The sequence below is a fragment of the Panulirus ornatus genome, chromosome 17 (assembly GCF_036320965.1).
Source record: "Panulirus ornatus isolate Po-2019 chromosome 17, ASM3632096v1, whole genome shotgun sequence".
NCBI classification, from domain to species: domain Eukaryota; kingdom Metazoa; phylum Arthropoda; class Malacostraca; order Decapoda; family Palinuridae; genus Panulirus; species Panulirus ornatus.
This window is the reverse complement of record NC_092240.1, coordinates 54,993,140-55,011,019: the sequence shown is the minus strand read 5'-3', so window position 1 is coordinate 55,011,019 and position 17,880 is coordinate 54,993,140. Positions and strand designations below refer to the sequence as shown.

Sequence of the window (17,880 nt, the reverse complement as noted above, 5' to 3'; positions counted from 1 at the left end):
TCTGTTGATCTGGTCTTGTAACTTCATCTCTTTCCCATCTACCACCGCCATCTGTATACGGAATCTTCAGCTTAAGTCGTGTGCTACTATTTTTACCCTAAATTTAAGGATTGATACCCAGAAAATGACATATTTAGTGACTTAGATGCCAGCGAGAGGGAGGGCTCAGGTAGTAGAGTAATAGCCCTCCCATGACCCCTGCAAATTGAAGGCATATTACTCTGACTACACTTTATTATGTGACTCTGTCACCAGCGAAGGGAGGCTCAGGTGGTAGTGTACTGGCCCCTCCCAGTACCCCAGCTAACTCAAGGATCATCCAGTCCCCTGCCCTTGGAATAACCCATTAGGTAGTGGGTTGTTGACAGCAGGCCAGGCCCAGGGTGGTACTGCTGTCCTGACTGAGGAATGTTAAAGTGGTGCCTGGAGGAACCATCTTACACTCTCCATGTTAGCATTGCTGGTCATACTTTGTGTCTCATCAGAACGGAACTACCGGGCTAGTCCTGCCATCTTATCCATACAAGCACGATACACCTACTCAAACCTCACTTACTCTCTTCACATAAGTTCTCTTGTCATTCCTGTCTGCTGAAATTTATTTTGATGTAATCGTGACAGAGGTTAGCAAACCTCTGGCCGCAGGTCCCCGGCATCTTGGGTGTTGAGAATCTCTGGGTTTCCACCTAACTCTACTGCCAGTGAGAGGGAGGCCTCAGACAGCAGTGGTAGCACCGGCCCATCCCACGACCTTTCCCTCTCTGTGAGACCTTCATGTCTTTCTATTCTATTGTGTTGTTGCCCTTGATGTATCCAAAGTTTTTTTACAGGGTGTGTCATCGGGGTCTCATCTCTAAACTTCCCTCTTTTGGCTTCCCTCCCTCACATTGCTCCTCCATATCTAGCTTCCTCTCTGGCCGATGTATCGCTATAGTTTTTGATGGATCTGCCTTCCCTTCCCCCTCTTCACCAACAGCGGTGTCCCTCAAGGTTTTGTCCTGTCTCTTGCACTTTTTCTCATTATCAACGATTTCCTTTCTTTTTCTTGTACAAAAAATCAAATGCGCTTATATGCTGACGGCTTAAAGCTGCATTCCTGTACATCCCTCATTTCTGTCGATCTCTCATTTTTGGTCGATCTTCTCTCATTTCTGGTCGATCTTCTCTCATTTTTGGTCGGTCCTCTCTCATTTCTGGTCGATTTTCTCATTTCTGGTCGATCTTCACTCACTCGATCTGCATCTCGTCTTAACTTCCTCAGTAAATACAGACTTGAACAGGATATCTCAGTGAGGTAGACAAAACCTGGTTAAGTTTAATGCCTCCAAGACCCAGTTTCTACCTATCTCTCGATCGAAAATTCCTCATAACTTTCCTCTCATCTTCGACGGTTCTGTAATTTCACCTCTTGATTTGATAAACATACTTGGTATTATTGTAACATCCACACCATCTTGGAAACCGTGTCGATGTCGAAATTATCCAAGTTGTCAGATTGGTTTAGGAAGGTGAAGCAAGGGATGAGGTCTTCCCTTATGGTTTTCTTTTCTGTAGTGGGCAACTGTATAACCTCAGCCTCTCCATGTAAACCAACTTTCCAAATCCATTTATAATTCTTTTTGCCTTTCTCAACTAGATCTTGAGGCTTTTTTAAGTGTCCTGAAATAAACATTGTGGAATTTAACGGAGAGAAATGTGACATTTAACTCATGGGTCAAGTAACACGACTGCAGCAGCTACGTACAGAGGCCATACAGGAAGGGAGATATAAAGTTGAAGTAAACATCAGGGATCCGGGAATCACTGATAAGACTTGAATCTGAGGATGATTATTATAGAGCGTCCTCAAGCCATATACTGAGTGATATAATATTAAGAACATTTGCCACAGCTGACAGAAAGTTGATGATGAAAATGCTCGATATATGAGAAGAAAATCAGATACATTTTTTGATAAGATCGCCAGTATAGCTGATGAATTGACCGAGGTAGAAATAATACAGGAAGGTTTCACGAGGCCATTTCATAACCTAGCATGTTCCTCACCAAGAACCCACCACGATCCTCTCTGACGGTTATTTAGATATAGAAATATAGAGGAAAAGTTCTTCAATCACTTCAGAACAGTTAGATGAAATGTCACCCTATCTGCCAGGTATGTCACACCAGCTCTGCCAGGTGTGTCACACCAGCTCTGCCAGGTGTGTCACACCAGCTCTGCCAGGTGTGTCACACCAGCTCTGCCAGGTGTGTCACACCAGCTCTGCCAGGTGTGTCACCACCAGCTCTGCCAGGTGTGTCACACCAGCTCTGCCAAGTGTGTCACACCAGCTCTGCCAGGTGTGTCACACCAGCTCTGCCAGGTGTGTCACACCAGCTCTGCCAGGTGTGTCACCCACCAGCTGTGTCAGACTAGGCCACGCCCCTCTCATGCCTCACAGCTTATACAACACCACTACACTACAATACAATACTGTATTGATGACGTGAGAGCTCACAACAACACTGGGCCTGATATATAGATAAGTTTGAACTACTCTGTGTGTGTGATTCACGTCTGTTGCTGCTGTGTGAGCAGTTGACACAACACATCAAGATCACACACACACACACACACCACACACACACACACACACACACACACACACACACACACGTAGCAGCAGTATGCTTGCTAGCCATCATGGGGGGCGTGGCAGACATGGGGTCATGCAATGGACGGGTCATCGTCATGCAAGATTGTGGTGAAATGTTTCTTGTTGTGTGACCTGAGGGAACTGTTGCTGCTCAGGGCCCGGGGTGTAGTGTGCCCTGACGTCCCTTTTATGTTGCGATGGACAACAGTCGCCTGTAACAGCTCCCTAGGGCCACCCTGAGGTCGTCACGACCCAGCCCTGACCTAGGTATAAGGTCTAGGGTCGTCACGACCCAGCCTTGACCTAGGTATAAGGTCTAGGGTCGTCACGACCCAGCCTTGACCTAGGTATAAGGTCTAGGGTCGGCACGACCCAGCCTTGACCTAGGTATAAGGTCTAGGTCGGCACGACACCTACTAGGGTCGGCACGACCCAGCCCTGACCTAGGTATATGGCCCTGAGGACGTCACGGTCGGGCCCTTTGCTAGGTATGTGTCCTCCGCGAATGATTGGCTGTAGGCGTATGACGTCAATGGAAAACTTAGATTTTATTGGTGCTTTGCTGGCGCCTGATTGGTTGCTTCCGGATGACGTCAGGAGAGCAAAGAAGATGATTGGCTGGAACTAAGGGGCCTGGCAGACTGGGCGGGGCTTTGTGCAGTCGTCAGCGGCGGGTGGCGGTATCTGATCTGGCTGGCCCTGGTCTGGGTGCTGACTCCTGCTGACGGAGGCTGACAGCGAGCTACTGACGGAGGCTGACAGCCTGCTCTCTACATACCCTACATACTCCACACCACACTACATACTCCACACCACACCACATACTCCACACTACATACTCCACACCACACCACATACTCCACACTACATACTCCACACTACATACTCCACACCACACCACATACTCCACACTACATACTCCACACTACATACTCCACACTACATACTCCACACCACACTACATACTCCACACCACACCACATACTCCACACTACATACTCCACACCACACTACATACTCCACACCACACTACATACTCCACACCACACTACATACTCCACACCACACCACATACTCCACACTACATACTCCACACTACATACTCCACACCACACTACATACTCCACACCACACCACATACTCCACACTACATACTCCACACCACACTACATACTCCACACCACACTACATACTCCACACCACACTACATACTCCACACCACACTACATACTCCACACCACACCACATACTCCACACTACATACTCCACACCACACTACATACTCCACACCACACTACATACTCCACACCACACTACATACTCCACACCACACTACATACTCCACACCACACCACATACTCCACACCACACCACATACTCCACACTACATACTCCACACCACACCACATACTCCACACTACATACTCCACACCACACTACATACTCCACACCACACTACATACTCCACACCACACCACATACTCCACACTACATACTCCACACCACACTACATACTCCACACCACACTACATACTCCACACCACACCACATACTCCACACTACATACTCCACACTACATACTCCACACCACACCACATACTCCACACTACATACTCCACACCACACTACATACTCCACACCACACTACATACTCCACACCACACTACATACTCCACACCACACTACATACTCCACACCACACTACATACTCCACACCACACCACATACTCCACACCACACCACATACTCCACACTACATACTCCACACCACACTACATACTCCACACCACACCACATACTCCACACCACACTACATACTCCACACCACACCACATACTCCACACTACATACTCCACACCACACCACATACTCCACACCACACTACATACTCCACACCACACTACATACTCCACACCACACTACATACTCCACACCACACCACATACTCCACACTACATACTCCACACTACATACTCCACACCACACTACATACTCCACACCACACCACATACTCCACACTACATACTCCACACCACACTACATACTCCACACCACACTACATACTCCACACCACACCACATACTCCACACTACATACTCCACACCACACCACATACTCCACACTACATACTCCACACCACACTACATACTCCACACCACACCACATACTCCACACTACATACTCCACACCACACTACATACTCCACACCACACTACATACTCCACACTACATACTCCACACCACACCACATACTCCACACCACACTACATACTCCACACCACACCACATACTCCACACTACATACTCCACACCACACTACATACTCCACACCACACTACATACTCCACACCACACTACATACTCCACACCACACCACATACTCCACACTACATACTCCACACTACATACTCCACACCACACCACATACTCCACACTACATACTCCACACCACACCACATACTCCACACTACATACTCCACACCACACTACATACTCCACACCACACTACATACTCCACACCACACTACATACTCCACACCACACCACATACTCCACACCACACCACATACTCCACACCACACCACATACTCCACACTACATACTCCACACCACACTACATACTCCACACCACACCACATACTCCACACCACACCACATACTCCACACTACATACTCCACACCACACCACATACTCCACACTACATACTCCACACCACACCACATACTCCACACCACACCACATACTCCACACTACATACTCCACACCACACTACATACTCCACACTACATACTCCACACCACACTACATACTCCACACCACACTACATACTCCACACCACACCACATACTCCACACTACATACTCCACACCACACCACATACTCCACACTACATACTCCACACCACACTACATACTCCACACCACACTACATACTCCACACCACACTACATACTCCACACCACACCACATACTCCACACTACATACTCCACACCACACCACATACTCCACACTACATACTCCACACCACACTACATACTCCACACCACACTACATACTCCACACCACACTACATACTCCACACCACACTACATACTCCACACCACACTACATACTCCACACCACACTACATACTCCACACCACACCACATACTCCACACTACATACTCCACACCACACCACATACTCCACACTACATACTCCACACCACACTACATACTCCACACCACACTACATACTCCACACCACACTACATACTCCACACCACACCACATACTCCACACTACATACTCCACACCACACCACATACTCCACACTACATACTCCACACCACACTACATACTCCACACCACACTACATACTCCACACCACACCACATACTCCACACTACATACTCCACACCACACTACATACTCCACACTACATACTCCACACCACACTACATACTCCACACCACACCACATACTCCACACTACATACTCCACACCACACCACATACTCCACACTACATACTCCACACCACACTACATACTCCACACCACACCACATACTCCACACTACATACTCCACACCACACTACATACTCCACACCACACTACATACTCCACACCACACTACATACTCCACACCACACCACATACTCCACACTACATACTCCACACCACACTACATACTCCACACCACACTACATACTCCACACTACATACTCCACACCACACTACATACTCCACACCACACCACATACTCCACACTACATACTCCACACCACACCACATACTCCACACTACATACTCCACACCACACTACATACTCCACACCACACTACATACTCCACACCACACCACATACTCCACACTACATACTCCACACCACACCACATACTCCACACCACACTACATACTCCACACCACACCACATACTCCACACTACATACTCCACACCACACTACATACTCCACACCACACCACATACTCCACACCACACTACATACTCCACACCACACCACATACTCCACACTACATACTCCACACCACACCACATACTCCACACTACATACTCCACACTACATACTCCACACCACACCACATACTCCACACTACATACTCCACACCACACCACATACTCCACACTACATACTCCACACCACACTACATACTCCACACCACACTACATACTCCACACCACACCACATACTCCACACTACATACTCCACACCACACTACATACTCCACACCACACCACATACTCCACACCACACCACATACTCCACACGTATGAAAGAAAAGAAAGAATATATATATATATCGTTATTGGGATGGCTATGATTAGGGCCTTAATTGCCCTTGCCATCTCAGCTAAGGTAAATAATGATAATGATAATAATAATGATAATAATAACAACAATAATGATAATAATAATAATGATAATAGTAATAATAATAATAATAATAATAATAATGATAATAATAATAATAATATAATTTTGTACTCAGGTGCCTTTCTTGCTTTTGCGATGTAGCGTCAGGCACAAGCGAACAACGGCTTCACATGCACACATCCGCACCTCTGGCTGTCATGAACAGTAGACAAACCAGAACCTACAATCCGTAGCTGAGATACATAGACAATGCCATGGACTACTCTGACCTCTTCATGCGTTTTGGATCAGTCCCTGAACACCACGTCGTCCCCCATCTGCCACATCGATCCAATTTGTTTTATCCCATGCATGCCTCCCGATATCACAAGAGTTCACTCCACCCTTCCATCTCCTTGCACGCCTCCATCCAATTCTTACACCAAGATTCTCTTACTCTGCCTTTACTCATCCTTATCACACCTGTAGACCATTTCAGCACGTCCCTGGGCACCTTCCTCACGGCTTCCTGCCACACCTCTCCCTCACATTAACTGCTGACGTGATCAACCCGTCTCACAACACACCTTGTGCCCCGTCGTACCTCTGTACCACGGCGTCTCCTTGCTCTCTCTCATCCCCTGAGACTAACTGTAGCCTTCATAATAATAATGATTAATAATAATAATGATAATAATGATGATAATATAATGATGATGGTAATAATTGATAATAATGATGATAGTAATTACCACCATCATTATCATAGTCATAATGATAATAATAACAACATGTGTTGGGAGGTTGGTGTCTTGACTACGGCGTCAGATAAAACAGCGTTGCATTGCAGGATGACTGTACGGATGATGTAGTAGTGGCATCCGGCAGCTGCAGCTGAGTAGAACTGCTTCCAAAATTGGTCGGGTAATTTGATGGATATGATGGAGGTCTTTACTTGGAGACTCTGTGGTCGTGTGGCGTCTGAAATTCTTGTGTTCAGTCTGGGTTAAGCGGGAAGGAGAGGGTGAAGTGGGAGGAGGAGGAGGAGGAGGAGGAGGAACGCTGGGGGCAGGACTGAGGCTGTTGGTCCATACCACCCTGGTCTCCTGCCCCACAACACTGGCTGATGCTGGACCGTTCCAGGTGTAGAGTGAGGAGGTACATAACATTTGCTGTCGCGTATTTCATGACTGATCGTTATGGAGGGCCACCTTGTGTGTAGAGGTTATGGAGGGCCACCTTGTGTGTAGAGGTTATGGAGGGCCACCTTGTGTGTAGAGGTTATGGAGGGCCACCTCGTGTAGGGTTATGAGGGCCACTTGTGTGTAAGTTATGGAGGGCCACCTTGTGTGTAGAGGTTATGGAGGGCCACCTTGTGTGTAGAGGTTATGGAGGGCCACCTTGTGTGTAGAGGTTATGGAGGGCCACCTTGTGTGTAGAGGTTATGGAGGGCCACCTTGTGTGTAGAGGTTATGGAGGGCCACCTGTTGTAGAGGTTATGGAGGGCCACCTTGTGTGTAGAGGTTATTGTTATTGTGGGAAAGTTTCCCTCTCGCGTTATAGTGTGTGACCCAGGCCACATCAGCTGTGTGGTGGTGGTGTCATGACTCAGGCCACGTCAGCTGTGTGGTGTCACACGATGTGAGGAGAGGAGGACAAGGGACCCGTGATGCCGCTGTCCTGATTTTCATAACCGAACAATCTACCGGTCCTGAATGACGCGCTGAGGATTTAGTAACCGGACTGTGTGTTACTTGAGACACGACCTCACATGTTGGGTTGGTGGTGAGGGGCGTGTGGCGGGGGAGCACAGGAATATGTGTGGTGTTGGCACTGACGCGGAAGCGCTGGCTGGTGTAGTATGTACTGGTCAGCCATATTGTGTAAAGCGTATGGTCAGAGGTTTTACGAGTGTGTCTGGGGAGATCCTTGTGATAAACACGGCTGATCATGGAGTTAAGTGGCGCCCGATTCCTCAGTTGTCCCACATAAGACTACCGTGGTACCACGACTCCACAAGTACCCGATCTGAGACGTTATAGTTGGGTCACTGATACATATGTGTGAGAGCAGCTGGGCGGACGATATGCATACAACTGATGACGGGAATATAAGGGACAGAGGTGCAGTGGTGTGCGGTCACGTATTACGTCAACACCTGCAGGAATTTCACCAGTGAGGAGGGACAGTTGTAGTTACGTCTGTCGATGCACGGATGATGGAATATAAGATCATAAGCCTCAGTACAGTTTTCGGAGCCATACAACCAGTCCTCTGTTGTGGTCCCAACAAACACAACCTTAACTAAAATGACGGTTATAACGAGGTGACGTAGCCTGTTAGGGAGCGACGATCGTTTGAGCAGCGGTAGACTTGGTAGACTGAGCCACACACGAGACGCTCCGACGTGTTGATGAGGAAGCTTTGTGGGAGTGGTTTTGCTCGCTCGCTCCGCACATGTGATGACTTTAATTGAATTTCTAATGATGGTGGTCACGTCTGGCGGCTACTGGCATCGGGTTGATGTAAAGACCATCGTACAGTGACGCTGGTGCGAGAGGTACTTAGGTAGTGTCAGAGTATATGGTCTCGGAATGATTCTACAACTCCTGAAGAAGGTGTTAAAGATCTTCCGGTCTGGTGGATGTAGAGCTGGACGCTGATCGCCTTCATGACTTGGGCAGTTTCGAGTTTTGCCCGTCACAGGAAGTATGTATGTATGTCGTTACATACAAAAGTTGTATAGTTTGGTCCCACGTGTTGTGCGATGTTATGTTATTCTGTGTCATTATATTTCTGCTTCCCATGTTTATTCAGGTGTCCGACCGGGGCTTGTCTGTCTACCATGAAAGTCAGGGATTATATTGGCACGTACAGGCATTCCCAGGATCTCATATGTACGCTCTATAATTCACTTCTGTTTCTAAACTGTGTATCTTTCTCCGGCCAACCCCTTCCCTTTTCCTCTCCTGAGTACCCGGGCAAAAACGTGCAGATGTTATCAGTGAAAGCGATCCATCCTTGTGGTGTCAGCTCTGAGCTCAGCCCGCAGGTAGGCTTTTACCGTCGATAAAGTGTTCCTTCCTGGGGTCCGCCACCTTGCTGGGGTGCTCCATCGGGTTTGCCACCTTGCTGGGATACTCTCTAGGGTCTGCTCCCGCCCCGCACAGTACCAATGGCACTAGGTATCAACACGGCACGTCCTCACACAAGACATATTCGAAGCCACCTTCCGTAGCAATGGCAGACAGTGCTGGGGGCGCCCTCAGAGGTCCGCCGCCCTGCTCTTAAGGAGAAAAAGGACCATGGTTGTCCAGTTCGCCGATGTTTCCCTCTTAAGTTTTCAACAGGTTGAGGAACTTAGTGTGACGTAGGTTGTCAGGGCGGATACCTTGAAGACGGTCATGAGTGAAATCTAATTTCTTTTTTTGTTTCTTTTTTTTTACAGACGACGTGGAACACCTGACAGCGGGACCAGAAGAGGGTCGACCGATTCACTTATGAGCCTACCAGACACCAGCCGCACTATTACACCGGCCTACCACAGAACCACATTGGTCTACCATACCACAAAACCAGCCTAGCCTCCGTCACACCAACTCTCCGCTTCGTAACACCGGCCCTTCACCCCCATCACGCCGGCCCCGTCACTCCTGCCCACCTCGTCACCGTCACACCACTAAGCTTTGGCAGTCACCCCGCCTGATCGTCTGCTGCCGGAGTACCGAGGCAGCGCCCTAGGGTCGGAACACGTCCGTCGAAGCAATAGTGCGAATCCTGGCTTCGACACCGGACGCCTCGGGTGTCGTACCCCTGTCGCATCCTACGTAGACCCGCCTACACTGTCGGTCCTGACCCCTGCTGATCGCACCACCCGCCTGCCTCACCCAGCGCCTCGCCACATCTCTAAGTCATCTCCGCCACAAGACCATAACTCTCGGGAGGAGGATCATTCGTCGCCATCCAGGTGTAGCCCCAGTGGGTCAGGAAGCTCTCGCCTAACTACCGCGCCCTCAACACGCCTCTCAACCCTCATCATCGTGGCGTCAGTGACCCGCCACCGAACCTAGAGAAGGTCTCCTCCACCGCTGCGAGCGCAGCCCTGTGTTCCCGACCTGCTGCCTCATAGACCTCCACACCCTCACCTTCCGCCCTCTACCTCTTTGCATACACCACTCTACTCTAGCACCACAGTCACACCACTCTAGCACCACAGTCACACCACTGTAGCACCGCAGTCACACCACTCTAGCACCGCAGTCACACCACTCTAACACCACATTCTCACCACTCTACCACGATATTCCCAACACTCTAACATCACACCACTCTAGCACCACAGTCACATACTCTAACACCTTACCACTCTAGCACCCAGTCACACCACTCTAGCACCACAGTCACACCACTCTAGCACCACAGTCACACCACTCTAGCACCACAGTCACACCACTCTAGCACCACAGTCACACCACTCTAGCACCACAGTCACATACTCTAACACCTCACCACTGTAGCCCCACATTCACATACTCTAGCACCACATCACACCGCTCTAGCACCACAGTCACAACACTCTAGCACCACATTTCACCACTCTAACACCACAGTTAACCACTCTAATACCATAGTCACCACTCTAGCACAACAGTCGCAACACTTGCACCACATTCTCACCACTCTAGCACCACAGTTACACCACTCTAGCACCACAGTCACATCACTCTATCAACACAACCTCACCACTCTATAACCATCGTTTCACCACTCAAGCACCATAATCTCACCACTTAAGCACCACAGTCTCACCACTCTAGCACTATAATTTCACCACTCTAGCACCAGTCCCACCATTCTTGCACCGTAGTTTCACCACTCTAGCACCATAATCTCACCACTCTATCTCCATAATCTCACCACTGTAGCACCATAATCTCATCGCTGTAGCACCATAATCTCACCACTTAAGTACCAAAATCTCACCACTCTTGCACCATAATTTCACCACTAGCACCATAATCTCACCATTCTAGCACTATAACTTCACTCAAGCACCACAATCTCACCACTCTAGCACTATAACTTAACTCTAGCACCATAATTTCACCACTGTAGCACCGTAATATCACCACTCTAGCACTATAATTTCACTTTAGCACCATAATCTCACCACTCTAGCATCGTAATCTCACCACTTAGCAGCACAGTCTCACCACTGTAGCACCATAGTCTCTAGCACCACAATCTCACCACTCTAGCACCACATTCTTACCACTCTAGCACCACATTCTTACCACTCTAGCACCACATTCTCACCACTTTAGCACCACATTCTTACCACTCTAGCACCACATTCTCACCACTTTAGCACCACATTCTTACCACTCTAGCTCCACATTCTCACCACTTTATCACCACAGTCTCACCACTCTAACACCACAGTCCCACAACTGTAACACCACAGTCATTCTAGCACCACAGTCACAATATAGTAACGAGACAATATCTACACATTCTTGGAGGACATTTAAGTCAACATTAATCTTCTCGTTCCCTCATTTCTACCATCCTGTCTGTCACAAGACGCATCACTGGTCCTGCACAGTATCATCAGTACGTTTACATTATCTCGTCCCGTGGAAAACTTCCTTTCAGTCCACACTGTATAAACCAGCAACAGAACCACGTCATCCTAGAAACACTCCCACTCCATCGGCAACACAAGACAGATTTACACCGTCGTATCAAGACTGTTTGTGTATGTCACAGGTGCAACGAAGTCACACTCCTCAACCTCAATATAAAGTTTTCTCACAACCTTGAGACTTTGATCTGATCACCTTGGCAACCCCTCCTCACTCTTCGGCTTCCCCACCTCGCAAGTCTTATCAGTTTTCGACACTCACAGACCAAGGTCATCACACGAACCCCAGCAACTGTTAACCTCCATATACCACTCAGGTTTGCCAGATCATGACCCGCGACATGTGTGAATTGTGACCTTTGTGACCCGAACATCATCTCCCTGACAACTGACACACACACACACACACACACACACACACACACACACACACACACACACACACAACTAGCTCATCCTCCATCCTACCATCTGTGCCACACCATATCCTCAACTAGCGTGTCACATCACCCCAGCAACCCTTGTCTATATACACACGATCCCCCAGGCAGGACATAGTGCCTGCTGACTGAAGGAAGGTCCCACGTCATAAGCCAACCTCCGCCCGGTGCATCAGCTGGTTCTGTACTGCATCGTCTACCCCCTTTGCCTTACGTCGCTGCCCAAGTATACCTGTATCCCGACCCGACCTTCCCTCGACGTCAGACATCCTCACATAACTCGACCCATCACACGGCTCAACATCACATCGGTGTACACCTGCCACATCACTCATCACATCGCGGGTGTTCACATCACTCCCCAGGAGCTGAGACACACGTCCAACATGGCCGCCGCTCGACTCCATCAGCGTCACCAGGCGACCAGGAGTTCACGGTCTGGCGGCCTAGGTCACAGCAGCCTGTAATTAAAGGGCCCCCGGCTCCCCATATCCCCAGCCTCTAGCAGGAGGTCTGCCTCGCTGAGCTAAACAACAGGTTGTGTGGTTCTCGTCTTGGCTTTCCAGCCTCCGGATGTGTTCCCTCGAGGACATCTTGAAGCGCACGAGGCCAACTAAGGCGGCCCACTGAGCACGTCCATCAGGCGACTTCATGCGCCAACAGAAGCCATTATCGACGCAGCTGGAACGGTCAAATGCGCGGACCTGGCTGAACGCGTAAGTAGGGCCGGCCCCTCAACGCACACGCACACGGAGGCGCAGCGCGTCGCTACATCGCACCGACCCTCACAAGAAGACGCATCTTGCAGGAAGGAGACGGCGGAAGCAGCCCTCGGCACGATAGTCGCTGATAGAGAAGGACGTTACAGACCCACGGCCGCTGGACGGAGACGATGGTTCGTTCCTCTCTACAGTTCGACTTCTGAGCCTCGATAACCAGCCGCTGACTTTGTGAAATGAGGCGAGATAAGTCCGGGAAAAGATGGCAGCTTGAGAAATAGCATCAAGATATATCCAGTTGCCAATTTAAGGCCGAGGGTAATCAAAGGGGCGCCAGATCCGCACGTCGTGGTGGCGCTAGGAAATAAGGTGTGCCAAATAGATTAAGATTCGCAGAAAATTTACGGACGCCGTCATGCAGATGATGTGCCGCTAGCGGGTGATGCTGAGATCACTGGCAGAGGCTGTGGTGGTGACTGGTTCAGGAGTCTTGACCTGTACCTGAGTTGACCTGACACGAAACGCTTACTCCGACGCGGGTCACGACCTGCAGCTTCCAGGTCGCGACCGAGAATGTAACGTATCAGTATTACAAATTACTGTACCAGTATTTCAGCCAGTATTACATAACGTGCCAAAGTGGTATTTATGACTTAACCAGAAATGCAAAAAGCAGCAGAACATTAACATTGGAAAAGGAAATATGAAAGACAAGCACAAATCTCTGTCGTAAAGTAGACCGCTGTGCCAAGTAAGGAAATACCAGACACCTGCACATTGTCTCTTATCAGTATTAGTGTTGAGTCTTCCTGTTGCTTGTGACAAAATATGAAAGTTTCTTGAACGTATACGTGGAGAAGAAAGTGCTATGATCTGAAAGTTGAGAGAGTAAGGAAAACTGTGGTCTTCCGCCAGGTGGTAAAAGGTACTAGTTAGGAAATGCTAATCGCCATCGACTCGTAGTTTATGTGCACCTCTCGACGGCTGAGACCTGACGTCAAGTTCTTCCGTCCTGCTGTGGAGACAGAGGATCCTTCGCCATCTCCCGGATCCCTGGGGAAACCGTCAATCGCAGACATAAAGGCGTCGGTGGGGTGACTCGCAAGCGTTCTTCCCTGACCCGACACTCCCACTGCTCATGAGACAAGATTGTCGGAGGCACATTGCTACGTGTTAGGCTGCCTCACGTGAGCTCGGGACGAAGACATCCACCTCAGTGAAGGCGTCCTCGCCACACCAGTGCCATCACATCATTGTACCAGAGTAACAGCTGCCCTGGTCAGAGGGCCGACCTGAGCAGTCGCACCACACAAGATTATCAAGATCGATCACAGAAAAGAACTAACGGAAAGGACGAGCGAAAGACGAGGAGGTTGTTGGAGGTAGACGCCAGGTTCTCCAGGACTGTAAACAATGGGTAGCAGCTGTTCCTCGTCACAGTCCTTGAAAGACAATGTCTCTGTCAAGAGTGAAGAGTAAGTACTTGACTCACATTTGTATGGCTGTTCACGAAAGCCACTCTGGTCCCTCCTGCAGTGTCCCACTTGACTGTTTTGCATTCTGTCTGTAGTGATAGTATCCTTCTGTATTACCTGGACTCTGTCTGCACACACACGCACACGCGTCCACAGCTTTTCATCTTGTGGTGCCTGTGCATGATCCTGGCCTCAAAATATGCACGCTCTCCCAAAAAAGTATCGGACCTCCGGGCCTCAAGTTTCCAGTAATCTACAACTGACCGATCGAGATTAAAAACTTGGCTGCCACCCTGATGTAGTCTACAACTGCAACGAAGTCAAGTTTAGCTACAGCATCAGTGTGGCAGCCAAGTCGAGTTTTCAATCTCGGTCGGCCAGTTGTAGACTATTAGAATCTTCAGGCCCGGGGGGCCGTTAATTTTTTGAGAGAGTGTACATATCTTGCACAATCCTTATGAAACACCTTTACTGTAGGAATTACAGCACTGTAGGTCGATGATGTACTGTACACCCGCACCATAATTACGCTTGTACCAGGAAGAGGCGCAAATTAATCTCTTTGATGTTAACGTCACTGGTTTTGAAACACTTTAAGGTTTAGGAAGCATTAGCCACTGTCTTTGTCGCCACATAACAGTTTTCTGTTTGTAACAAAAATGTCTCTTGACGTAATATTTCTCTGCGATAGTGATACTGGACCACAGGAGGTCATGTCTGTAAGAAAAACACATCTAATACTTTATGTACCAACCATGAACGGTACCAAGTACTGTGACTACAGGTGACCAAGTCTAAAGTACACCTTTTGCATGGAGATAGGAAATAGATTTTCGTGTAGATAACGGTACGGATCTGTTGATATATACTACAGTAACAGAAAAAGGTTCCCCGGGATACAGTGCTGTAACTCATCCTCCTTAGAAGTGATGTACCTGAGTGATGAGACAGCTGTACCTGAGGTGGTAAGACAGCTGTACCTGAGCTGGTAAGACAGCTGTACCTGGGCTGGTAAGACAGCTGTACCTGGGCTTGTGAGACAGATAGTCTTACGAGGGAAGTACTAATCCAGAGTATTTATGTAATATATTTTGAATTCCATTATAGCCGTATTATGGTGGATGTATTATTATTATTATTATTATTATTATTATTATTATTATTATTATTATTATTATTATTGTCAAAATATTACCTCTGCAAGTGACCAGAAGTAAGTGTTACCTAAACTGAGTCTTACAGTGTAAAGATACAACCCACGTCCAATATACTGTATAATCAGTGTTACAACATAAGATTAAAACAAGAAACACTTGGCACCTCTTCAGTAGAACAACTGCGTGATGTAATTATTAATGTTTTTATACACCTTGTCACATAGCCATGCTTTGTGGATATCGAATGTCACTCGTGAAGAAGAAAACGTCAGCATGGGAGACTAAGACAATACCTGAGGTTCGTGACCTGGTGTGGTCAGGGTAAGACCTATATGTGGCCAGTGACTAGTGACAGGTCTGAAGGTACCAGAGGGAACCAGTAACCTGCAGGTGACAGGTCTGTAGGTAATGTAAGACCTTCCTCTGAATTCATGGTGTTCCACAGTTAGGTAGTTTCACCTCAGTGAGCAGCCGTCCATTTTCTTTGGCATTATCTTTTCCAATGTTTTACATATCATGTTTACAGACCACGGTTTTTCGTGAGAGTGGCTAGTACGGTATTCCCTCGCGGGTTAGTAAACAATTATGAGAGCAGCCAAGCAAGTGCCTCAGGACCTTCCTTTAAAACATGGGAAGGAGTCAATTGAACTATGACACTTTTCATGGGTATGGTGTTTCAGTTAAGCCTGATTACGTCAGATAAGTCAGTTTCCATACCTTCTAAGGCAGCTTGCCATTCCCACCTTGCTAGTGTTAGGACAGTATATTCCACTGTGAAAAAACCACTCATGCTGATCAATCAGCTCCTCACACGTTCCCGTGTTATTCAGAGATTTTCCCCTTCGAATCCCTCAGCCAGATTTGCTGCTCCTGAACTGATAATTTGCTGCTGATGAAATATGGAAATGTTTTTGGGTGATCTTTTGCCGTGTGCGCAATCTACTTTACACTGTCTTCTGTTTCAACCTCCTTGTCCAGCAGTGCACGTTTCTCGTTATCTCACATCTCATATGCTGGCTGTCTCTCGTCTCCTGTGTGTATCTCTCCTCCGTAGAACATCTCTCAACTCTTTCGCTTTTTGACTCGTCTTGTTCAGCCACGTCCATTTTCTTTACGATCTTCCTCCTGTAAAGCCGTAAGTACCTACTTAAGGAGAATCATTAGGATGCCGAGTTCCCAAGGCTGGGTGCAGAGCCATGCTGATGTGTAGCGGCGAAAGGGAAAAAATAAGACACTTTTAAATGATGATGGAAGTACCTTGTTTAAGACGGGTTTTTAACCTCCTCCAAAATTCGTACATAGTTTCCTTTGTCTTTTCTTTTTCCTTTTATAGTTTTCTATATTTCAATTAAGGTGGACTTATGGTCCCTGACTGGAACCTTCAACGTTTTAAAAGGGGAAAAAAAAATATTAGGTCCTGTTGTAGTGTTTTCCAGAATCTTTCATTTGGACGG

The 17,880-nt window shown here is 48.0% G+C and overlaps 1 protein-coding gene and 1 long non-coding RNA gene across 4 annotated transcripts in view; both read left to right on the top strand.

Annotated features, from left to right (window-relative positions):
* Nucleotides 1–11,463, top strand: part of LOC139754795 (uncharacterized) — a 30,029-nt gene extending 18,566 nt beyond the window's left edge. Inside the window, exon 2 of the long non-coding RNA XR_011713959.1 lies at nt 10,440–11,463. This is a non-coding gene — a long non-coding RNA (uncharacterized lncRNA). The remainder of the gene's footprint in view (nt 1–10,439) is intronic.
* A 2,885-nt stretch (nt 11,464–14,348) lies between these two features.
* LOC139754793 (NACHT and WD repeat domain-containing protein 2) overlaps nt 14,349–17,880 on the top strand; it is a 91,637-nt gene continuing 88,105 nt past the window's right edge. For all 3 annotated transcript variants that reach the window (XM_071672607.1, XM_071672606.1, XM_071672605.1), the window contains exon 1: nt 14,349–15,269. In XM_071672607.1, the coding sequence (XP_071528708.1) occupies nt 15,208–15,269 (62 nt within the window). In that variant the 5' untranslated portion in view covers nt 14,349–15,207. The remainder of the gene's footprint in view (nt 15,270–17,880) is intronic.